The sequence below is a fragment of the Pteropus vampyrus genome, unplaced genomic scaffold, assembly GCF_000151845.1.
Source record: "Pteropus vampyrus isolate Shadow unplaced genomic scaffold, Pvam_2.0 Scaffold55, whole genome shotgun sequence".
In the NCBI taxonomy this organism is placed as follows: domain Eukaryota; kingdom Metazoa; phylum Chordata; class Mammalia; order Chiroptera; family Pteropodidae; genus Pteropus; species Pteropus vampyrus.
In genome coordinates, this window is record NW_011888836.1 from 4,078,288 (window position 1) to 4,104,680 (window position 26,393).

At 37.2% G+C, this 26,393-nt stretch overlaps 2 protein-coding genes across 12 annotated transcripts in view; both read right to left on the reverse strand.

The window, feature by feature from the left end:
* The window catches only part of CABYR (calcium binding tyrosine phosphorylation regulated), a 25,153-nt gene extending 12,042 nt beyond the window's left edge, over positions 1-13,111 (reverse strand). For 2 of the 9 annotated variants that reach the window (XM_011360438.2, XM_011360435.2), the window contains exons 1-3: positions 9,683-12,907; positions 5,814-5,986; positions 5,661-5,714 (exon numbers count right to left, since the gene is read on the reverse strand). In XM_011360438.2, coding sequence (XP_011358740.1) covers positions 5,661-5,714; positions 5,814-5,986; positions 9,683-9,717 — 262 coding nt within the window. In that variant the 5' untranslated portion in view covers positions 9,718-12,907. The other 7 variants (XM_023530801.1, XM_011360437.2, XM_011360434.2 and 4 more) reach the window with 7 other exon arrangements.
* Positions 13,112-13,116: 5 nt separating this feature from the next.
* TTC39C (tetratricopeptide repeat domain 39C) overlaps positions 13,117-26,393 on the reverse strand; it is a 90,818-nt gene continuing 77,541 nt past the window's right edge. For 2 of the 3 annotated variants that reach the window (XM_011360432.2, XM_023530806.1), the window contains 6 exons: positions 22,239-22,348; positions 21,095-21,218; positions 16,762-16,859; positions 15,822-15,926; positions 14,426-14,464; positions 13,343-13,878 (listed from right to left, as the gene is read on the reverse strand). In XM_011360432.2, the coding sequence (XP_011358734.1) occupies positions 13,789-13,878; positions 14,426-14,464; positions 15,822-15,926; positions 16,762-16,859; positions 21,095-21,218; positions 22,239-22,348 (566 nt within the window). In that variant the 3' untranslated portion in view covers positions 13,343-13,788. Of the gene's footprint in view, positions 13,879-14,425; positions 14,465-15,821; positions 15,927-16,761; positions 16,860-21,094; positions 21,219-22,238; positions 22,349-26,393 lie in introns of all 3 variants that reach the window. The other variant, XM_011360431.2, reaches the window with a different exon arrangement.

Below are 26,393 nucleotides of genomic sequence, written 5' to 3' on the forward strand. Positions count from 1 at the left end.
GTCAGTTTCTGCTGGCTCTCAGTTAACCTCTGGCAAAGGCATAACTCATATTGCTTAGGCTCTGGGTATTGGCCTCTGACTCAGTTGTATTTACTGCTCGAGTGTTCTACTTTCTGGAAAATGTGGCCAGTTTACTTATTTCACTCAGGGCCTGGGAGATCTCCTTCTTAATTTGGTCCTCTTTAGCATCTGAGGCCAGTTTTTATTTTATTCCTAGCTTGGACATCATGTACAATAGCTCTCTGCTAGCAGGTTGAGAAACGTCACTTTTTTCCCATGCTGATTCCTTGCTATTCAGCACTCTGGGACAATCTAAACACATATGGACATACTAAAAGCCATACACAGGTCACAGGAAACCAGCAATATCTCAGGCCCATCTAAGAAAGATTCTCCATTATTTCTAATCTGTTGCTTCAAATGAAATTCTTCTGTTCAACAATTATTTACCGAATATTTGATCATGACAATTACTGTGTAGGTGCAGAATGTAGAATCTGTCCTGCTAAATGCAGTGCCATGCTAATCACACAGCTTCTTTGAGAAGTATGCATTCTTCTAGACAGCACCCAGGAAAGCAAAAAACAAGCTTCCTACTCAGGTTTTATGGAATTAAATCAGAGATTCTACCTACCTACCTAGTCTCCAGTTCCAATCTCAGCTGCTAGTACACTTCATGTGCTACCCACACTCAAGCACCACAATCCCACTGCCAAGGACTTTCCATTTCCCTTTCCTTTGCAGCAGGAAATGACAGTATATCCTATCCCTTTTCCCCTTCCTCTATGGCTCACACAAAGTAAAAACTCGATTCTAGTAGCTTTGGCTCTTAAATCAAAACTCGGCTCTGGAAATTTCAAGAAAATCTTAACAAAAACAGGTTCCCACAAAACTCCAAAGTTTTAGCTTTCTTACTATGAACTTTTGAAACTCAGTATTGAGTAACAACTTCCTTGCCCCATGTTCTACTTGCCTTTTCCTTAAGGCAAATGAATGCTTCGGTGAGTAGAGAGCAACAGGACAAACAGGAATAATTATACACTAGTTTCATATTTTTTCGAAAGTATCCCTACAACACTGAAGAGTTTGGATTTTGTGAAATATAGGGACCTACCAAAGTTTCTGGATAGCAGACGTTGTTCTTTCACATACTGACTCTTGTCTCCTAGTGTTCCTGACCTCATCTTGGCAACCTGGTTTCCTGTTCTAGCTTTCTTGGTTTGCCATGTCTGCTTCCCACGTAGGCCTCTCCTCTCCTAATCCTGACACTGTTTTCTCTGTCTCTAGTCTAACAATCTGACTCTAATTCTTGAATATAACCATTGCTCAATAATTTATTTGCCTTTTTTAGTCTAGACAATTCCCCAACTGATTAACTTACCAGAATGGAATAGCATGAAGGACCTAAGACTCTCTCCCAAAAACACTGCCAGATGATCATTCAAACCGTTTTTAAACTTAATGAAATTCTTACACGGTAATGAAATTCTTAACAACCTTGCCTAGGCAAATGGTAGACTTCAAAAGAAAATATTTTTATAGACATACTACCCATCACTGTGTTCAGTCAGCATAGCCTTATTTGAAAACATGCCCAGGAAAGTGCAGTGTTACCAGACTTTTACAAAATTTAGTACAGACAGTCCCGAAGTAGATATATTCCTTATTTGTTTGCAAGAGTGTATAGCCAATAGGATATGTAACCAACTATAAAAATAATGCATAAAAATAGAATTTGGCATAAGAAACTAAAAATTATATTTAATGTGAATAAAAAAGCAATATTTAATGATATGCATAACTATGCTATGCATAGCTATGGTGCTGTATAGAAACTGAAATTGGGCCTGATGATCAGCAGCAGTTCATGACTGTAATTACTGCTGTGTGGCCAAGCCAAGAATGTCCAGGATCCATTAGGAAAGTCAACAGGGTAACTCAGGTGGGAGATCAAGGTGGGCTAGGCCTTCTTGATACTTCAAAAGAGGTGGTTATTTCCTACCTATGTTGGAAGCCAAGACAGAGCAAACACTGGAAACGGGACTCAAGTAGGCTTAGGGGGATGGAAGGTGATGGTGCTGTTGAGATCTCATTTACTACTCTGAAGAGAAACCGCTGCCCTTTTCACTGAGTGGTGAAAAGATGAGAATTAGCACAATCTGGGCTACAGGTTCCACATAAGAAGGCGACATGAAGAAGAAGTAAAACAGTGGGAGATAATGAGAGGAAAGGGAGCTGATACTCCTTTCCCTTTACTCTTTCAGTTCAAGAATTTAAGGTTTTTCCAGCAAAAGCCTAGCATGTTACTAACTATTGTGGAAAGAGCATGAGTCATGTTACTAGGAAGATCTAAGCTTCCTACCCAACTCTACCAATTATTTAATATTTAGAAGATTGCAAGTTTTTTAACCACTCCCAAGCATCAGATTTCTCTTGAGTTCTTGAGTCAAATTGCAATGATGTCACCTACCTTATAAAGTTGTCTTAATAAAGGAAATGTATTTTAAGTGCCTAGGACAAAACAGCTACTCAATTAATTCCATTGCTGCCTTTTCCTAGCATATACTAAGTGGTGGAACTTGAAAGACAATTCTTTTGCCTAAAATATCCCAATTAATGTTTCATTTGAATAATGAAGAAACTCTCCTGAGAAGATCAAGAAATGGGAGAACTTTCTTTGATTCATATGGTAGTGAGGTCTGTTTAATCAAATTGCAGAAAGAGGATCTAAGAATGTGTTTCATAGCATAAGTTGCCTTAGAAATGGACACGTGTGGGTAAAATGCCACAATGAAGGCTTACATCATTGTAAGGACCAGCTTAAAGATTCTAGGCTCTGGAAAAATGGGAAAGATGTGAGAGAACAGAAAAGTGAGAAAAGTCTGCTCCCACATGTTTCCCCCCACCCTCCTCCATCACCTCACTGCAGAAAACTTTGAAGGCACTGGGAAGATAGATAAACACTACTGGCCCTATGGTGAGGCCTACCAAAAATGAGGCCCCTTCTAAGGAAAAGCCCAGGATGAAGTGTTCAATAACGCAAATGGTACATGTAGGGATGTACTTACCTCCATGCTTTCCAGGCATATGGGCAACTTGGTAGTAATGCCACTAGGCAGTGAACTAACTAGTTTGGGAATAACTTTGGCAGATACAGCATTCCCACTGAGCATTCTTATGAAACACGTCTTTCATGCTCGCATCTGCTGTCTGGGAGATGAATGAAGACCAATACACTACGGATAGCATTTAGCTCTTGCCCACATCACTGAGTTCTAATACCTGGTGCTGTCCTTAGGCTGGATATAGCCTCATGCTGAAGAGACTGAAAGATCAGAATAAGGGTCACCTGACTTAGTCCTCAAAGAATGGTTTTCCCAATATTGTGAGTCATGGAAAGCCTGGAAGAGCTACAATCCTTGGGACCAATAAAGGAATATGCCACCATCCATATTTAATTCTGGGATCCACATAAGTTCCATTTAGAGAATGAAGATGCCACCCATATTTTTGAATATTGAACCACCATGCAGCCAAATTTACCCAGAGCTCCCAAAAGAATAGCAGTCGAGGAATTAAACCAGTGAGAAGGAAGGAGAATGTCACTCAGGGGAGGATATGCCCTATACCAAGGGGGAACCTTATGGTGCCTGTTTATCTGTGGATAAACATAGTGATGCTTTCCTGGATATATGTGGGCTCGTGCCATCTCTGTGATAGGCCCTGAGTTAATGATCCTGTTTGTCCATTTGGGATGACAATAAAAGGCAGACAGACAAATGAGCCCAGCTGATATTAGACAGTAATACTGAACTCTGTATTTTCTGGTCATACCTTCATATTACCTTCCCATCTTCCAGGTAAACTAAACAAGTAATGTTCACGTCTACTCTATTGCCTAAAGAGCAATTTGTTTCTACGGCCATACTGTGAGCCTACTTTTAGGATTATCTGTATACTATGTCAATTTCCTTGATATCTGTAGTTACTAGAGAAGAAAAGCAGCAGTATCACCTACCTGCCTTGCCTCAATTCAAAGTATGGCTGCCCCATTAGTTCAGTATGTTAATTTTGAACCCTGAGTTCAAAGACATTAACTTAGTTGGACCAAAATCCACATCAGTTTAGTCTACTTGCTAAGTTGAATGGTGAGTAAATTCTACAGTACACAAATTAGCCTCAAAGGCTACCAGTTAGTTACCTTTCACCATGAAGAGTCACTGACTTCATCACCATTCTCAAATAGAGTAAGCCTGCATACTCCCATAGCTCTCAAACATAGCTCCTAGTATAGAGGACACAAGTACAAAGCATAATAACTTTGAATGCCTGGGAAACCAGGCTTATGGAGAAGGGGAGGGTCAATGTTCTAGCACTTGTCTGTATACCCTGCTGGTGGTAAGCAAATCTTGGACCTGTTTCCTGTGGTAAGCTGAGAATGCCATCAGGACCCTGCAGAGAAGGAGCCCGACAAGGCAATAAAATATTCCTAAACCATGGAGATTCACTCTCCTGCCCCTTCAGATGCTGACTATTGCTATTTTTAATCTTGCTGTCTGTTTTGGGTGTCTCTTTCACTGCAGGTCCAAACCCTCATGACTTTTATATTTTCCTAGGTCTTACTCCTGATTTCTCCCTATCTTGGCTATGTCATTATCTATTAACATCACCAAAGTGGCAGAGTATAAAAGTGGCTGAAACTCAGTGATCTCACCTTTCTCTATGATCATTCCAAAATTGTTGATCAACCAATGCAGCAAAAATTTAGTTATTTCCCCACACTGACCCATGAGTCTTGTTTTCACAAAATTCTGCCAGAAGTTTTTTCTTACCATTCTATTAGACATGTATGCCTGTCCTTCAGATTTGACCAATATATACTCTTTTGCTTATATAGTGATCTTCCTAAATTTTCATCATGTGAACTTTGCCTTTCTCATTTCTCCCCCTTTTTCTTTGCTCCTCTGCTTGCTCAATTTCATGTTGTTGTGTTCACATAAGATAAATATTTACACATAAAACACTGCCTTTTTTATAAGCAGATATACAGAGCCTGTGTCGAAGAGCCTGGAGGATTCCACTCTATATGAAAAACAATCTCTTCTCTACATAGAGACATACAGAAAAAATGGTCAGTGACACCTAATTGATTTCCTGCCCTCCGACCTGGACTGCAGTTAAATCATCTTGGGGAGAAAAAAAAAGGTGGTGGTTAAACTTCTCTTTGTAAAAATCTTCCAAGGAGAGTGTCTATACAACTTTCCTAAGTAATGTATTTCATTGTAACTTGAGTATGACCACAAAATCCAAATCTCCTCAAGTTCACTGTACTTCCCTAAAGATAAGGCATATTGGAAAGGGTTTGCGTCATAGTTTTACACACACTATTCTAGGTCTCATTATACCAAATAGTTTGCAAAAGATGTTCTTATTTTTGCATTTTTAAGATCTAGAATCCTCCCAAAATGTTAGTCCCCAGATTTAAAAAAACCTGATTCAATAATAATAAAGCATCAGCATTTTGACTATTTAAACATAAACAGTATGATTACCTATGATTAGCTAAACATTTGTGGGCATCTTAAGTTTGAGCATATGCTATTAATGATGCAATAATTTATAACCGGTATTCTTAAATTATTACCACTTGTGGTACTTACCTTTGCATTGATGAAATTGTTTAACCAGATCTTTTATATCCAGAGAAGGTTTCTCTGAAGGAATAAATATAGGAAATCAGTTACAAAAAATCCCAACTTAAAAATACTTTCTTTTTCACAGCAACAAATATATAATCTAAAGCAGTAACAAACCTTCTCTAAACACAATAAGTTCTTTAAAATAAACAGCTGCAAACTGGGTGATGTTTTGTGGATTGGTTTTGAGAACGGCTCTGCTAATTCCCTCGAGCAGAGTCTTGAGGCCATAAGGTACGACAAGTCTGGGCTTTGAAGAAATCATTTTGGTAGGATGTCTGTAATCTAAACTAAAATGAAGAAAAACAAAGTCTTATAAAAAAGGTTGTGGTTAAAATTTTCTATACAAAATGTTTCTTATGAGTTAACTATAGTTTCTGAGGACACATCTGTTAAAATTATTAGCTTTAGTTCTAATCTCTCAGTGTTTATTTTAGTAAAATGGGTTAATTCTTGATGGTAGTTAAAAAAAATCATGTTACCAATAGCTTTTTAGGTGCTATTAAAGAAATCCATGGGAAAAGCCCTGCCAGGAACTCCAAGATATTAAAAACAAAGAACAAAAAACCAACAAAACTTGTTTCTGTAAAATTCAGTAAATATTTTGTGCAAGAAAATTTCAAGAAAAATAAATTAAGCTGATTTATTTGTGTCTAAACATCTTTCTAAACCACAGGGGCACTGGCTTTTCTGTATATACTGCGAGTAGAGTTACAAAGTAGGGTTTCTCTAAGAAAATGTCTTTTTATCTCATTTTTCTAAATATATCCCTAGACACATTGATCATCTAAGTATACATTTTTTAAATTTAACACTCAGAATAGGCATAAATTACATGTGGTATTATACCACTCACCACCATGCATACCTCTTTTCTCATATCTTCCCTTAACCTCTGCCCTAGTTTTCTATCTCTCCCTTCTCCCGCCTTTTTGGATTTTAAGTGGTACCAAGGGTACTGCACAGTAGAACCTGTAATTCTCAAGAGTTGCAGAGGTTGCCACCCTAAACTGTGTGTCCATGTGTTCTGTTTCATTCTAAAAAAAAAAAAAAATTAAAGTATATAAATACCTGCAAAGAAAATTAAATATTTAAGGAAATCAGTCCAGTGGTAAATGAAAAATTATGGTAGAAAAACTAGGATGAAGCCACAGGTAAGGTTAGTATTCAAATACAACCCACAGGTCCTATACTTTGATATGGGGTGTTAAATCAGCCCCTGAACTACCAAGCAGCCCTAACAAGATAGGAAACAGTTGGATAAATGATTCGGGTTTTCTGAGATTTAAAAAAAAAAAAAAAAAAAATTGCTTAGGAGAATCACAGCCATTCTGGACCCTGAGACCCAGGAAAAATTTCTCCTATGAGTCCTCAAATAGAGGAAAATAGTGTGTGATATAATGAACCATGTCCTCAACATCATTCCTACAGTAAATAGGATAACGAGTTTCATGGGTCTAAGTGACAGTTTAGTTACAGCAATTATACAGGTGGCCAACCTCCAATAAAAAAGCAACTCAGCAAAATGCTGAATATTTAAAAGCACATTTCATCTTCCCAAAGGTCAGGAAAAACATGAATCTGGATTGGCCAAAGCAAACCCTTTGAGAACATAAGTACACTGAATCCCTTAATGAAAACTTACTACCAGAGTGTCATTCAACGAGCTTTACTAAATTAAACCATGTTTTAAAAACCAGCAGCTTTGGCAGACCCACATGCTAAAACGTTAAGGGACACAGACTGGGACATAGGCTGTAATTATATAATTTTTTTAAAAGTATACCCTTTGCACTCCAATATGGGTTGATAGGTCATGTTTTTAATGTGGCTTACCAGTAGCCATGATAGAACTAACACCCTCTCTGCAAGCAGGCAGCAGTTGGTGCTACCAATTGTGGGGCGAGCAGCCATACAGTGACCCTAATCTTTCCCACCCCAGACAGTGTTCCACACCTTGGCAGACTTCATGAATCTGTGGGGCAATTTAATGCCCCAGGACCAGGGATGCTGGGCAGCCTACTATGCAATCCCATGTAAGGAATTCTGCTGAGCACGTTGAGAAATACCGTGACACCAATATAAATATATAAACGGGTAAAGTCCCAAATACATTAGGAGTTGCTGGAAAGTGAAAGCTTGACAATTGTCCCCAAATCTCTTTTAAAAGTATTTCAAAAGTAACAAATTTTACAACCTGCACCCCTGCGCCAAACTGTGAACTTCCATTTACCCACTACCACAGGGGGTAAACGCTTGCGTAGGGAAACAGTGCCTTTAGCTGAGGATGCGAGTGGGAGCTTTGGAGTGACAAAATGTAACTGGAACACACCACTCACATCCTAAAGACCTACGCCAGGGTCAGTGGGACGGCAGGGCCTGGGCTTGTTTTGCCATTTGGTTTGGAGAGGGCAGTGAAATGTGAGCGATCGCGCATCAACTATTTCAGGAGAGGCCAGGCTGCTGCCACATTCACTGGTGTGGCCAGCCCCTCCCCACGGCCCTCCTACTCCTGTGGCCCTCCGCCTTCCCCAACACTTAAGGAACCGTCCTAACTGCCTCCGGGGCACAGGGGGGACTGCCCCACCTTCTTTCCGGCTACGTTCTAAAGAGCTTCCTTGCTGACTCCTTGCCGGCGGCTCCTGAAGGAGTCAGCGCGCCCAGCTGGCCTTTTATACTCCTGGGAACCGTCAAGGACTACGTCACAAAACCCCGCCCCCACAATGGAAGGAGGCGGAGCTCCAGCAGCCCCAGCCAATAGGGAGCCGAAAGGGACAAAGGCCGGAATTCCGCGGGCCAGGGTGGCTTTGCTTCCATCTTTTCTGAGTACCAACGGGTATAGGGAAACTGGCGTTTCCAAACCGCCAGGGGTCGAGGCGACAGCCTCTCCGCTTTTGGTCGCTCCATCTAAAATAAGAGATGATTTGGAAGAGAAATAAACTTATGGCAGTTCTATCTCGCTGCCACCTCCTCTCCCTTTCACACTACCCATCCCCCCATAATGTTACTCTCGAGTCACTTTTTCAAAGAAGAATTTCTGCCACGGTGTACACAACAAACACTAGTATAAAGAGAACAACTTTATGCAACACAGTACTTTTCCTCTTAAGAAACTGACCTGTGGAAATTTGGCGTTAATCCCGAAGCTTCTCTTAAATTTGGAGTCTTGGCAGTACCTCAGCCATAACCTATCCTCCCCAAACCACACCTTCGCCAGCAACAGGTTGCAAGTCAAGGATTAGTGTGTCACATCAGTTATTTTAACTAAAGGAACATTGGCTCATTTAAAATACCCACTTTCTGCCCTTTCACGTATTCAGGTTTGTATATTTGTGCTAGGCATTAAATAACGCCATAATCATGATTATCAGATGCTAAGCAGCCATTATAACAGATTTTCAAATGTTCAAAAATCAACAAGAACCACTGGAAATCTACCGTTAAATGTAAAGGCACACATCTGACAAAAACCTTTTTTTAATTCAGAGAAAAATTAAGGCTTCTAGAACACTTTGCAATAAAAGCAATGTTGAAGCTCCAAGTCTATATCTATGCTGCACACAGCATTTTCTGGGGATATTAATTCATCCATTTAATAGTTATTACCAAGTGCCCATTATGGAGCAGACAAGTTCTTTCTTGTCACAAGCATATTTTAAAAGGAGAAATGCTCTTTTAGATTTTGATATGATAGGCCTGCAGAGCTTTTTTGTTTTTTTTTTTTTTTTTTTTTGGGTCCATCACTGTCCCTGGCACCACTTTGGTAGTGTAAATAAAAGTGAAGTGAATGAGGCTGTCATAATTTCTTATGCTTTGGTTTATAATGTTTAACTATCAAAAGTATAATGAAACTAAAAAACCCCAAGTGCAAACATTAGAGACCCAATTTATGATGTCATTTGGAATTAGAGACAATTATGCTTGTGTAGCCTAACTAGGTGGGTCATCTTGAACACCTACTAGGTGTTAAGTACTATGCAGAATACCTGTAACTCAGGCGGCAAGGCTTTACTTTCCACATTTCCCCAATGCCAGTTTTGTCCAAGTCTCTCTGAAATGCAAATTGTTAGTGAAAACATTTAACCAAAAATTTTTAAACCACTATTTGCTACTTTGATTTCTAGAACTAATGATTTGATGTGGTTTTACAATTTTCTTATCCTTGTATTTACCTCCCTTTTAATCACTGGAGATTTAACTAAAATATGAATCCGCTCTTATCCATTGCTCCCTGTCCCTTGCCCCCACCTCAAAGTCCTATTCTATAGAAGCCCAAGGTTCTTTTGTGACCTCAAATAACCCCCATCTCACCTTACCATTTCCTTTCCACTTGACTCTCTAGAGATTGGTTCTGAACACCCATGTTGTCACCTCTGTGTCTTTGTTCATGTGGGTACAAGGCCCGAGACATCCTTCTAGCCATCATTTTCACCTGACTGCATTCTTTTTTAAAACTCAGCTTAGAATAAATAAATTAAACAAAACAAAACTCAGCTCAGGAACCTCCTAGTTTAGAAAGCCAAGGGGTGAGCAGCATTTCCTCGACTACCCCATGACATACTCTTTGACTGAGCATAATCTGCCTACACAATTGTGTTAGATCCTTCTCTCAGATTTACTATTTACCAAAAGGTGAAAATGTAGGTCAATGTTTGTCTAATTTAGACCATTTGCATCAAATCACCCTAGGAGCTTGTTCAAAATACTAAGCCCTCCCTAGAATTTACAGAAATCAGAATCTCAGAGAGGACTAATTTGTAAAACTAAAATTTGAGAGTCACCGGCCTTTGGGAAGACAAAGTATAAACCAGAGCTCACTTTGCTTACAAGTGTGTTGCTTCTATTTTATACCCAAGTCAATTGGGAGCTAGAGCTCAGCCCCATTGCTAGTTTTCACAAGGAAGCCAATTACACTGAGCACTTGAGGATTTTTGCACACTTTACTGAAGGGCACATCTTTAATGGACCAACTTTCCATTTTCTTGCTCCCCTTGTCCTTTTCTTTCTGTATTTCCTCTTCCTATCTTCCAAGTCTCCTTCCTCTACTATGAGCTTCTTGGGATGATACGGGTTTTTTTTGTTTTTTGTTTTTTTTTTTAAATACAAAATATAACACCAACAGGATCTAAAAATATATAAATGCCAAACAGTACATCATGACTGTGTGAATGTATATCTTCACAGGTACAGAGTCATATTTAAATACTTGCCACCACAATTTGCTTAATGAAGCAATCAAGTAAAAATCAGGTACGCGTTGTCCTTTCATTTTAGTTGGCAGAAATATAAAGTGCAAATTCTGTAAATAGTTGACTTATACAATATCCAATAACTATTCTAATTTTCTGTGACATCTGAAAATAATTCTTTACTCAAATATTTCACTATTATGTGCTAAAATCATAAAGATATCTAACCCAATAAAAGTAAAATTTTGAATATATTAACCACAAAGGTGCATATACATCATTATTAAACCATGCCTCCACGTGTGTCAAATTATGTGTCCAGAGTACATAAGACATACATTAGAGACTTCTCTCTTCATAGGCACAATCTAATACAAAAATATATGTGACATTTATAAATTACAAGATCCATCTGAGAGCTTCCAAAATAGGGAAGAGGAAGGAGTGATATCAATACAAAAAGAGCACACATAAATGCAAATGGCTCCACTTATATGATTATTTTCTTCATCAACAAGGAGTAAGGAGTAATTTACACCAAACTAAATTTCTAGGCAGATCACGGTAGTTCACAGGTTGGATAAGTAATGGCACGCAGGCCAGGTAACTGTTAGAATTACTCGACTCAGAAAAATGTACTCAGATTTCAGTAATCTAATGGTACAGTGTACTTACACTGTACTTTTGTTAGTCTTTAGTATCACCACCTACCCCCTTCTCCATGCTCTATCACCATATTGAGAGATAAACCACAAGGACTATTACGCACCAAACCTAGGGAAGAGTTTATAAACAGACCTGTTCTTTGACTATTAAAGAAAATCTACTTGATGGTGTTGTAAAGCTGTCTATTCAGTTAAGTGAACTGAACACAAACTTATTTGAAATCCTGAAGGAGAAATAAAAAAATGTTAAAGCGGTTAATGCAGGAATGGTTCTTAAAAAATTATAAAGTACATCTTTGAATGCTGAATAACAAGTTTGAATATTTGGACTGAAATCTTTGAATATTTGGACTGTAATCTTTGAATATTTGGACTGTAATCTTTGAATATTTGGACTGTAATCTCTGAATGCTGAATAACAAGTTTGAATATTTGGACTGAAAATTCAACTGAATAAGTTTGAACAATATTCGAACTCTGAAACAAGAACTTCATGATTCAGAAATGCTCCACAATCCTGACTTTTCACATATACTACAGCGAAGACAACAAAATGGCAAGAGCTATATTTTAAAGATTCAAAATGTTCTTCCCTTCAGCCTGGATGAAACCAGGCATCCAATATTTTTAGACACTAATTTTTCTCTTCAGAAAGCATCTACTTGGCTTCTAGATCTACTCATTTCCCAAATGAAAGATAGCAATCTTTCCTTTCTGGCTACTATCTAAAATCTATGCATGATTCACACCAGAAAGAAAGTCAATGTGAATAAACATTTTGGCTTTGTAAGTGGGGAAATATGAAGATAGTTTAGCCAAAATCAGTAAAGAATAATCATTTCGGTCAAGGAATTAGATTAAGTAGATTATACCTGTCAACACTTTAAGCTGCTCCCACCCATGTTTTGTTAAGAAATATTAAAGAATTATAATTGGATGAGGCTGTCCTTCAGCTAAAAGGATATGTAAACAAATGACACCCCAAGGTGATACTCTTTAGCTCAATATAATTTTTTTAAAAATCCAATTTTAAGATTGAGCCACATTAGTCATACAATTATGGTAGAAATTCTTAAGTGACTGAGGTATTTTGATTCTTTAAAACCACAGGTGTGCAGTATGGACAAAGAGGTAAATTAAATGACAATAAAAATTAGCAACGAAGGATTAAAAATAACTTTGAGCTCTTTTTATAATATCACATAAACTGAGCTAAGGGGAAAATTATTAAATCCTAACAAAAGACAGTCCAGCAAATTCTTCATTAGCAAATATTTGAGGCAAAAAAATCTGTTCTTTCAAGAATGATCTTTTCAAGTAATATGTTTAAAAGATTCTCAAAAGTTGGTTATTACACAATTTCACAGCGGGGAAACTCTTAAAACGTAATCATTATTTATCTAGTCTATAGATTAGGCTTTCTAATAAATTAGTAAAACAGTTATACCTTTGGTTATAAAACTATTTGCTTCTACTTGGTTGACTTTCAAAGAAAAAGTGCTTGTCACTTGGAAACATTTTGTAGAAAATCTAGAGATAAATATTTTTTGATGACACAACTTCAGCTGAAGAGCAATTATTTTTTAATAAGGAAAACATGGAATTCTGGATTATTAACATATTTTTTACAATAAAAGAATATTCGGTCCGTGGTCTGGAGATCTGCGTTCTATTCATTGCTCCACTGGTAACAGGAAGAATTGAGATAATTAGCCTTTCGGTGCCTGAGTTTCACTGTCCAGACAGTGGGGAAAATATCTGTTCTACATTATTTGCAGGAGTGGATGGAGGATAAAGTAGAACACTAGAAAGCACTTTTATTTTTTCAAAACACAATAGAATGCTATGTCATGATACTGTTAATTTTACAGGTACTTCTTAGTGTTACCCAATCAGATGTGTGCTTAAGGGAGGCGTTCCTACAAGGTCACAGGTTGAATATTTAGTTTGATTTTATTTTAAAAATAATAAATCACAAAACTAAAATGCTTAAACAAGGTCACTTAACCCTCTCCCCAGGTTGTTAGTTATAATTACTATTATCATCATTATTATTACTTTTCAGCTTTATGTTTAAAAGAGGAGATCTTTACTATGTCAGCCTAACTGGGAAAATGTGTCCCTGGCACAGGTGGTCTTCAGAAGAAAAGCCAGTCTTCATATGAGCATGGTCCTCTGCTTTTATTTTAAAGTGCAGATTCTAGGTGGGAAGGGACAGAGCAGAAACTTCCAAGTCTGTCACTGAGGAACCAATTCCCTTAGAGAGGCCAGAGCAGCGTGGATGCGGACATGCAATCTGTTTTCAAAGTCGTAGCCAGAGAAATCCTCCTGGAAGACCAAAGAAAGATACTTATGGACTCTTGTCAGCTAAGCTTTCTGAACTATTGCAGTATAACCCACACTGTTTTGTACTTTCCAAAGTAAAATCCCACATACTCTCACCAAAGGCTTCACATCACCTGATTTTATTCCCCAAACCTCAAACTTTGTGTCCATTTTTAAAATGTCAACTGAATGCTGTCTTTGGAACATAGTTTTCTCATGTTATCCCTGACACAGTAGTCTTTAATTGTGCTCAATGTAAGTTGCTGTTAGAAATTCTTAATTCAAGAATGTAGCTATGAAATATCAAAAGTTATTTTCTCACACAAATAAGAAAAGTGTTTATAAAGCAGGATGAACAATCTCCTGGGAGTTTCGTATGATATTGGTAATTTCACTTAAAAATCAAGTGCTCACTGATTCAATTATCACATTTCTTTTCCAGAAATATCAATCAGAACAATCATTTCACAAAATTTCTTGAATTCAGACTCAAGTTATACCACAGAGGATAAGAAGGGCCCCTGGAAAGAGAGAGATTCAATATTTTTACCTTTGCTTGAAGGAGTAGCGTTCTGCCTCTTGCTACAGTCTATGAATGTAAGAAAAACATTATGTCTTAATACCTATATTTATATATACACAAGCAGAAAATGTCATAGTACAAGGATATATTAAACAATTTATAGTAGACAAAGAGGTGAGTCAATTGCTTGTTCAATTATGATGACTCCATTTTTCTTTAATGATGCTAATGTTTACGTTAAGGCATTATTTGATGAATAATCTTCATAATCTTCACTGTAATTCTATAAAGGATAACAGCTTATAAGAGTTATAGTAGTTTATTCTATAAAGGATAACAGCTTATAAGAGTTATAGTAGTTTAAGACCTCACTAAACAACCTAAAATTGGTGATAATTAAAAGATTTATTTGAAGTCTACAAATTATTTCTCCTTTTGAAGGCATTACTGATTGAGGACATCAACTTAACTTTTCAAAAAATAGACAGCTCTTATTATATATTATGTATGTATTTTAAGGCTGCATTAAAAGTAAAAGTTTCCTTAAAATAAAGACTACAGTGTTAGGAGTTTCTACGAAAATTCATTAAAATTGCATTTTCTATTTTGGCAAAATTAGAATTTCAGATGAAAAGTCTTACCAATTAAAAGCCTATCTTTGGCAAGATAGGCTACATATTTAAGGGGTATGCTCTAATATATAATCATATTTCTGTTGATGTAGTTCAACTTTTAGAAATTCCATATATTTGAAAGCTGAGTTGAACTTACTAAAGTTTAGAATTTTATAAAGCCAATATTATGTAACTGAGCTTCTAAAAGAAGGTATCAAGCAAATCCAGCACTATTGTAATCCTATTATTAAAAAACTGCCTCATTGTACACTTAAATATGTATCTTAATAGTATTTGTCACTTTAAATTTATATGATATTCTAAAATTTTTAAGTAATCATACATATCATCCTCATTCATTCTCACTATAATCTTTATTAAATTGACAAGACAGATTTTTTTGTTATCCTGTTTTAAATTCTAGGAAGAAGGTATGTGGTTAAGTAACTTAACCGGTATCCTACACTAAATGGCAGAACTACTAGAAGAATAATGCAATTCTGTGTTCTTCTAAATAAACCGCATTACATATCATTCCATTCTAAAAACGGCAATGATTTTCCCTCAAATAAATTTTTGCCCAAAAAGTTACATTTATAAATCTAATTCCAGAGAAGACATTATCTCTGTAAACACAGATAGAATTAGTAGCTTTTGGGCTCATCCTACATGAAATCAAGGGGGAAACAAACAAACAAACAAAAAACACTAAGTTTAATTAATTTATTTTAAACTAAGGATGTTTTGTGCTTGCTCATTTGCACATTTTTGGTGATGAACATTATTTAAGAAAATATATAAGATCTTACCTCTGGTTTGTCTAATAGAAGACAGCCAAGTTCATAGCAAGCATATGGCTGAACATATAAATTATTCTGACGACACAACTCATCTTTAACAGCTCGCTGAAAGAACTGAAAGTAATACGAATGTCACTGGAATTAACTGATTTCCCTTATTAGGGTCATTTTCCTACTAAGGCTCATCACATTTTCAGGATGCAAGAAGGGTGACGCATCTTATTTCTATATTCTATATCAGATTTTCTCTTTCTGTATCTTTATTCCTTCCCACCCATCCTCATACTGAAGTATTAATTTAAAATTATAATACAAGTGCATTGACACGCTAGGATTTAAAAGCCAAAGTCTATTACTGTACATGAACTCTTTCAAAGAATAATCAAAATAACAATGGGATATACTTCTCAAAAAACAAACAAAAAAACTCAGAAAAGTCCCTCCAAATTTGAAAATAATGAATCATTCTTTTTTATATAATATGTACACAGACTATCTTAATCCAACAACTTCCTAGGCCTCACCTCTAGTACTGCATCAGTAATTCGTAGTTAAAGAGTGATGAAAAGTGAGCACGCACTAACACACCTGATCATTTTTGTATTTATCTAACTATGAGGCTTCACTCTCTGCTCCTTCAAAACTGTCTGCATCCTCATTTCCTCCTCCTCCTCCAATTGAGACTGTCATCTTTGATAAAAAGCTAGTACCAGAAAAAAGAAGCCTGTATGTAAAGAAGTATTTTAAGAATCTGAAGTTACATTAAAAACTAGTATTAACCATCATCAACTTCTAGCATTTGAGAGGATGACATTAATCGAATAAAGTATCTTCACAATGCTATGAGAGATTTGGCTTTAATGCTTTTTCATTTTTCTTACTCACAAGCACATATATAGATTTACACAGTTTATGTTCCTTAACCACGACACCAACATTAACAATTTACCTGAACAGCATCTTCCGAGTTTCCCAGACATTTGTGTATGGCACCAAGAAGCAAATACTTTAATCCAACGACAGATGAGTCATCTACTCCATGGCAAGCTTAAAGAGAAATGAAAATAGCAGGAAGGAAGCAGACTCACTTAATTCCTTAAATATCATCAAGAGTTAAGAATTTCACTGTTTAGACTAATTCAGTTCATGATTCTGCCACCTGAAACTCAGAAGATTCTCCTTCCTAATCTAAAAGTGAATACTCTTAGTCAAAGAAAGGCAAAGATACCAAACTTCAGAGGGCTATGAAGACTCAAAATTGTATATCATCACAAAGTGAAAGAAGCCAATCTTAAAATGATATATACTGTATGATTCCAACTATATTACATTCTGGAAAAGGCAAAACTATGGAGACAGCAAAGACTGGCAGTTGTCAAAGATCTGGGGAGAGGGAGGGGTGAACAGATGAAGCAGAAGGGTTTTAGGGCAGTGAAACTATTTTCTATGATACTATCTTTGAGTGTAAGAGTGAATACATTTGTCAAATCCCCTAGAATGTACAAAACATACAAAACAAAGAGCAAGCCTAAAGTAAACTATAAATTTTGAGTGATGGTGTGTCAATATTGGTGCATCGGTTGTAACAAATATACCTCTCTGGTGGGGGAATGTCAATGGATGGAGAGGCAGCATGATGGAGGTGGGGTGGGGTATGTTGGTATCTGCTCCATTTTGCTGAGAACCTAAAACTGCTCTAAAAAAGTCTATTAATATATTTTTTAAATTGCATATTAATTTCATAAATCATGTAACTGGCACCTTTACATGTTTATATGGGTACTGCATTAGTCACTGAGAGGGGATCAGAATGGATCCTCCACTTCAAGAAGCTTGCCATCTACCGTGGAGTACAAGCTTACATGTGGAGGATGATATGGAGGTTTTCCAAGGAAATGAAAAAGTTAGAAACTGGAAATATGCTGAAGCTACTAATAAAGGAAGAAAGGAAGTATTTCTATGGACCAATAAAAATACTGAGATTTGATAAGATTTTATATATATACATACATACATACATGCACACATATAAATGTATGTATATGTGTGTGTATCAGAACAACTGGAAGAGTTAGGTAAAGTAGTTAGGTAAAGTAGCAGGAGGTAAATGTAAATAATAGAATATGAACCTACAGAAGCAAGAGTTCTCTCCAAAAACTAGGCTGGGAATGCGTACATATGAAAAGGATTCACATGACCTTAAGACAGCAGTATTGAGGAAAGGGGAATGCAGTTCAAGCACTCACTCATTCACTTAAAATTTACTAAGCACCTCCTATGTGCTAGGCTGTTCTAGGTGCTTACAATACAGCAATACAAAAAAAAAAAGTCCTATCTTTAAAAAACTAACATTTTGTGGAGGAGATAGATGATACGGAAGACAAATAGGTTAAATACGTATGTTAAAGAAGTGTAACTGCTAAGGTAAAAAACAAAATAAAGCCAGGAAGAGAGAAAGCGCACGCATGTGTGGCAGAAAGGTACAATTTAAGCCTCACTAAAAAGGTAACATTAGAGTAAAGATATGAAGGAAATGAGTGGAGCCGTGTGGATGTCTGGAGGAACGTTTGCAGACAAAAAGAAGAGCTAGTGCAAAGGCACTGAGGCCAGCACATGCCTGGTATGTTAATGAAGAGGAGGAGGAGTGTGGCTGGAGCCTGGTGAGCAAGGAGGAAGAATAGTGAGAGGCAATGGCATTGGAAGCAGTGGATGTGTGCGTGCGTGTGTCTGTGTGTGTACAGACTGTAGGGCATTGTGGACCACCGAGTGGACCTGGGCTTTTACTTTGAAGAGGTGAGACCATAGAGAGTTCTGAGCCACAAAATGACATATGACTTAGTTTAATAGGATCACTTTGGGTGCTGCTGAGAATACACAGAAACGTCTTTAAAATGCAGAGGAAAAATACAGTGGAGACGGGAGGTTGGGAGGGGGAAGGGCTAGGAATGAAACCACAAGACAAAGGTTTAAGAATCCAACTAGCTCTGCTGATGAAGGGAGTTACAGATGGGGCCTCTGATGAGCTAAATGCACAAAGCTATGTGGGCTTGATGGAAAGAGTTTAATAAATGCATTTGATCACTATTCATCCACTAACAGTTTTTTTTTTCCTCTGAAATTTAACCTTCCTCTACAAAGATCTTCACAGTACTCTACATGGTTGAATTGATTTGGATCATTACTGCTTAACACTGGGGAATGATATAATCTAATTAATAGATCACAAAACCAGGCTAACTCTTAACAAAGACATTAAAGAATTATCTCATCTTTACTCCAGAGCCTGCCTCCCTCTCCATGACCACATCTTTGTTATTTATTTGATACCCAGAAAGGGTTCAGAGAATAGTCACATTAAAAGATAATCATTCTTGTGCTCCCAATTACTACCTATTCTATATTTGCCTTTATGTTTGAATTATCTCAAAATACATGATCATGTGCTTGCTTGTACGTGAGAAAGACTACTTAATACTTAAGATTCTTTATTGTTCCTTTGAGTTAGACATTGGTAGATATTCTAGACTGGCATTGGCAACTAGGGATGGGTTTGAAGTTAGGCATATCCTTTTTAAATGGACACGGTAGGACTTGCGCATTCAGGAAAATTATTTCCTTCCAAGTAGTCCTTTAGGAGGGTTACACGCCTACTCTAATGACAGGGCCTCTGTGCACAACTTCTTCTGGAGTTGCATTACTTTGATCAGTACTAACAAAAGTTTTGACCTCTGAGGGTGGCATCTGCAGGGAAGTCTGATGATAAAAGTATGTGACTCAATAGACAATGCTATATTTGATCAAAAACAAGTATGTTTGTGGAGAAATCTGACCAATTTTCTATGGTGACTAAAATTATTCTTGAATAAGCCAAAATATTAATATTAAATCTTTTATGAAAAAGGGTAGGATATCTGTGAATACGTTTCCAAAGGTAATTACTTTCTATGAAACGATCTTTTTGGATGTATGTGTTTGTAGTTTAACATAGCAGTCTCATCTTATAATCACACTTTTAGCTGCATGATTTAAATATCTTCACGCTCCTGAGAAGATGAAGCTACGTGTAGGAAAGCTTAAAGCTTTGCTACTCAATGTGTTGTTTTCACACCAGCAGCCTTGACACTTGCTCCTATGGGAGCTGGCAAGTCACCTAACTGTCCCAAGTCCCGGGTTCCTCATCATAAGATGGGTATGACAAAACTATCTGCTTTTTCCTACCTCCCTGGGTTGCAGTGTAGAGCAAACTAAGTAATTTGCCAGACTACAAAGTGTCATTCAAATGCCTGCCATTAAATCTTTAGGGGAAATGTCACAGTATTTAATAACCAAGAAAGCTTTATTTTACTTAAAAATTTAGTTTATTCTCACCGTGAACTTTTCCTATAACAATAAAAATGACTTTATGAAAGTTAATTACCATATACTTTTTTAAATCTATGAATCAAAAATTCGTAGACTTCTAATTACACTGCTAGATATTGACTCAAGAGAACTGAGCACGTAAGGTCCGTGCAACAGGCTAGTATACTTATTCTGTACATTTATGTTTGTAGCAGTTTTATTCATGATAGCTAAAAAACCAGAGACAAACCAAATGTCCACTAGTAGAAAAATGAACAAACAAATTACATTAAGTATAGACATATGATGGAGTACCACTCAGCAAGTAAAAGGAAAGAAATACTGATACAGGCTACAAGGTGTATCAATCTCACAGGTTATAATTAACAAATGAAGCCAAGCACTAAAACATACACATTGTCTGATCCCACTTATATGAAGTTCAAGGACAGACACAGGTAATCTGTGGAGAGAGAAATCAGAACAGTGGTTGCATCAGGGGTGGGAACTGACTGACAGACAATGGGCACAAGAGAAATCTTAGGAGTGGTCAAAATAATCCGTATCTTGATTGTGGTGGTAGACGCCACAGTGCATGTTTGTCAAAAGTCATTGAACCATTCACTTAATATCTACGCATTTTAATGAATGCAAATCAAAGTACCTTCACTGAGAAAAAGATGTATGCTTCCAGCAACTGCTGTGGCTACAGAATTAAATACCCACCATCAGTGTGCATCCCCATACACCGCTAACCACGCGAGCGTGTCGATACATTCCAGGGCCTCCCACTCCTAGCACCTACGTGACTGAACTCTCTTAATCACGACACCCTTTACCCAAGAATGACAGCTTTGTATGCTCTGAATCCGGAAATATTAATGAGAAACGAAAGAAAGCAGAACTGAAGAAACAGCCGACGTGTAGTTTTTGTTTTTTACCTTGACTCATCCTCTGTAGGTTGGGGAAGGAACAGTTTGGAAGAGCTTTCCACAAGTACAGCACTTCGATGGAGGCCAGCACACAAAGCACCTTGGTTGGCGTTTGTTTCCGAAATCTCTCAGCCTGCAAGTGGTTAGAATGATGAGACATTTTAAGAAAAATTCAAATAAAAATATGTATTCTGGAGATATTTAAAAGTGCACAGTTCATATTCCACACAAACACCCTCTCCTAAAAAGCTAAAAACAAAAATTTCTCCCCCTATAAAAAAATTTTTGCTTTCTAATTTTTAATATTTTGGGTAGTTATGCCTTTCATTCATTATTCAACTCAATCTACAATCAAGATCTAGGTATATTCTGAAAATCTGGGGATGAAACTAGATTTGTTTCCATTTAAATCAAAGGAATTTTGATAAAAGCTGTGTGACAAGTAACTCAGTGGGTATATATGGAAGATGTAATATCAGATGCCTGTTAGTTATGGTTTTATTGAATTAATTTTCTGCAATGTTGCAATGCCCTCAGTGGCATTCCACATTACAACCCAGTTTATACTCAAACTGAGTCGTTAAATGTTCATTCCGTAAAACTAAAATGATAGAAAATTCTAGATATAAAAAGTGTCAAGTAACCCACAGTAATTCAGCTAAATTTTATTCTTAAAAATGTAGAATTAGAGACACTGTCCCTACAGTCCTGAGCCTTTCTGCTGGTATATCTGATGCACACTATTTTATTTTTTTATTAGGTCAAAATGTGACATGTTTACTATATTGAAAACCGACAGTCCATCTCTTGCCTAGTGTCTGCCAATTTGTATTTTTCTAAAATTACCTCTTTAGACAGATGCTTTGCCTCTCCAGATAGCTCTACAGGGTCTGTAATAGCTCAACTTATTTAAAAAACAAACAAACAAACAAAAACTAACAAATTGTTTTAATTATTTGTAACGAAAGAAGCACTTAACTTTCAAAGTGCAGGTATGACCACAGGAATAAATTCTTTCCACAGTGGTGAACTGCATTTTGCATGGCAAATAAGTTGCCAGCTTTGAATATGATTTCCTAAAACCTGTCGAAGGCAGTGTTGGTTAAATACGTTCATCATAAATAACACACCAGATCAGCAGGCTTCAACGTACCTTTTTCACGGAAAACTGTTCAATCTGATTGTTTTTCCTTTTGAAGAGTTTCTGAACTTCTTTAAAGACAACCTGGGCCCCATCCACATCACCAGTGGCTCCCTGACAAACTGTAAGAAATCATTATTGTATCTCTTAAGCATTAGGGGGGAAATGCCACTAAAGGTTGATGGGACTTGGAAATGTTACCAAAGAAAAAAAGGGAGTAAACATTTTTAAAAACTGTTACACAAAGGAGTACACCACCTTGCTAATGATGAGTACATCATCAATCCATTTATTCAACAACTATTTCCCAGGTACTGGCTTCCTAGAAGTTCTGGGGGACATATGGGAATGCCATGGTCCTAGTCTCCTTGTTGTGGGGACAGTCTTGGATGCAACAAAATCCCTAGCTATTGTCATAGTATACAGTTTGGTTGGAGCCCACATGCTCAGAAAGTGAAATAAAAAAGAATCTAGGAAAAATCAAGTAGTTAAGTAGTTGAGTAGTTAAGAGGATCATGAGAGCTTCATGGTGGAAGAAGGCCATCTCTGTGCCTGGAAAGTCATGAAAGTCCTACATATGTTCATTGGCCACCTAGTACGTACAAGCCACCAGCAAGAACATGAAGAAGAAACATGCTTGCACCCTGAAGAAACGTAAATTTCATAACTAATAAACGTAAATTTCATAAACGTAAATTTCATAACTAATAAATGTAAATTTCATAAATGTAAATTTCAAAACGCAATCCCATAACTACCATGTATACAATGATAAGAGCCATTAGAGTAGGGAGACCAAAGTGCTTTGGGACATTTTCAGAAAGAAAAGGGATAGTTTCTCTTTGGAGTGATCAGGAAGCTTTGAGGATGTAGGAGTCAAGCTGAGCCTTGGAGGACGGCTAAAACTGTGAAAGTCTGTACCCCACCCTTACCCCACCCCAAACCCCGGGGAGAAAGGCGGAATCACACTCCCTTTGTGTCACCTGCTCTCTCCCTTCCCCAAGCTTCACATCCAGCTTCAGTCCCACCTCCTTAATGAAACTCCACCAACTACTCTTTGCCACGCTCTTCTCAACTCCTATAGCATTGAACTCATTTCTATTTTTTTGTTAGATGTTGTCTTAGATGTCGTTTCTCAATCTCCGGTTGGAACATCTGTTGATTTGCTAGTTCCTCCTTCTTTGAGCATCCCTAAAACTAGCTGATCCTATACTCACATTTCGAGCTCATTCAAGCAGAGCACAGGGTCATGGCACGTCAGAGGGTAGACTGCTATCAGCAGAGCCAAAGAAACAGAAGTGGCAAGACTTGGAGAAAGCTGAGGATGCTGAGGTGATGGTAAAGGAATCAGGCCAAATATTCAAGGAAGGGACTTTGTACATACAAATATCAAATCATTATGTTGTAATCTGAAACTAATATATCAACTGAAAGTCAATTATACCTCAATAAAAAAATAATTAAAACAAGAAAAGGAAGGACAATCCTGTTCCCATGTACAACAGCAGCCCTGTTCCACATGTGGGGTCTGAACTCATCTAGACTGAGCTCATCAGGTGCAGCTATAACATTTCAAAACCAGAAGGAAGCTCAGTGATTGTTTTGTAAACCAATCCCATCATATTATAGATCAGAGAATGTATAACATTATCAGATAATTGATAACATTCTTATACTGTCACATAATGTTAAAATAGAATAAGCAAGTGAGTGTGGGCAATGAGAGAGAGTCATAAACAGCAATAGCATCAGTACCTGAACTACCTTTGAAATTCTATGATGCTAATACCTGAGATCCTGAAGCATAAACACCACCTACTCCTCTCACAGTACAGTTACAGTTACTTTAAAAGGTGCAGGTGATTGAAAGTATGAACCACTCTGATTTATCATAAATTTGAGACCTAAACAGAACTTAGGACACCTGGCTCTTCCATTAAGACTAAGTTTACAACACTACATAAGGGACATTCTAATTTGAGGGGGGCTAAGTTTTAATCTTTATATAATTTCAAACTTACAGAGAAGCTACAAGAATAGTATAAGGGTGTGATCTAGCAATCCCAGTTTTAGGTATACACCCAAAGGAACTGAAGCAGAGTCTTGAAGAGACCTGTGTTCAAAGCAAGCATTACTCACAATAGCCAAAAGTTGGGAGCAATCCAAATGTCCCCTGGCAGATATATGGATAATCAAAATGTGGTATAACATACAATGGAATATCATTCAGCCTTAAAAAGAAATGAAATTCTGACACATGCTACGACATGGATGACCCTTGAGGGAATCATGCTAAATAAAATAAGCCAGACAGAAAAGACAAATGTTGTATGACTTCTCTTATACAAAGTACCTAGAAAAGTCAAATTCAGAGATAGGAAGTAGACAAGTGGTGACCAGGGGCGGGGCAGGCACAGTGAATGGGGAATCGGTGTTTAATGGGTGCAGAGTTTCAGTTTGGGATAACAAAACATCTACATCTGTAGACGGGAAGTGGTGATGGCTACATAACAATGTGAATACACTTAATGCCACTGACCTATACACTTAAAAATGGTTAAAATGGTATTGAATGTCATGTATATTTTATCATAATTAAAAAAAAATAGTGCAAGGGACTAAGCCCCGGTGACAATGTCTCTGGTCCCTGTATGCCCATCCTTTCTAGCTCAGCCTGTCAACATGTACCTTTCCTTCGTGGCCAACTCACACAGGAGCTCCTACAAGATGCCTCTCTGATCACCTAACAGTGACCCTTCCCTGCCCCCTGTAGTCTCTGTGGTGGAGCTATTCACACACATCCTATCGTCTGCACAAAATCCCCTTGCAGAGGCAGGGACTACAGCCTTCTATACTTTATCATTTCCTATAACTTGTATAATCCTGACATGGCTGATATTTGGAGAGTAAATGCTCCTCTATATAGGCACACTATGCATTTATTTCTTCATGTTTTATGCTCAACAAAAATTCAAAAAGAAACAGCTGCCCACAAGTGACTATCTGACCCAATTATACCTTAACAATTGTTGGACTGTTGTGTAAGCTTCTCTCTCTTTTTTTTTTTTTGGTTCATCCACTTTTCGACATATTGGTCCCACTGAGGCTGCTCAATAAACAGCTGCTACTTTCATCTGAGATGGCTGCAAATTCTATTTAAAGTACGAGACATTCTATACTAATCGGTATATTGAAAATAATCCTATTCAAATATAAACTACAGAGCTATAGAAAAATGGATGCCCTGTGGGGACTGCAGTAAGAAGCGTGGGTACAAAAGGATTTCATCCTGATTGCTAATGGACTGCAGCTTTAGAATATCCAAACTATACATACTGGCCACTGTTAATTCCATCTTATTTTAAATAATCAGTTAAGAAGTTAGAATGACAGAAGGTGTTTCATTAAATCCAAATACTCAGAGAAAGGACATATTTAAAATAACCTTTGGTTTAGTCTTGAATTTTAAGTAAAAGAATCACTTATGTGGCTGTATATGGAAAGCTCATCATTAGAGGTAGAAAATGTACAGCCACCACTTGGGTTTCTTTCATTTCCACCTCTACAATTCTATAATACAATGGCATTTATTTCTCTCAGGGTACAGACAACCCTATTGTCCACCAGGTGGCAGTACATCTTTAACTATCTCCTCATCATACCCTCATATCCGAATCAGAAAATACAGGTACTTCTGCTATAATAATATGCAGTGTTGAAATACCTTGCATTTTGCAAAATCATACTATAAATATAACAACAGGGTTAACAGCTAAAACAAGGTTGGAGCGGACTACTCATAATCTATGAAACTTGGTAACCAAGGCACTAACAATCCAAAACTATTAAGACAAAGACATGTTAACTTGTTAAAATTCTTTCAATTTCTAATAATTAAAAATATATTTTAGAAAATAAAGGAAAAAGGTAAGGGTAGGTTGAGACTGCTTAGGGCAAAATGCATAAAAACAGAGAGAACTCTGCAATAAGCATTTCCAAGACAGAGCATGTGACCTAACAGCCCAGAGAGGGACACAGGGGAAGGGTATGGTGCATAATACTGAAATGACCTGTGTCCAGCTGGGTGAGTGAACACTGTATTCCACTATTTACTTGGTAGTACAAATCATTAACAGGGTAATTTTTCCAGCTGAGAAAATTAAAAAC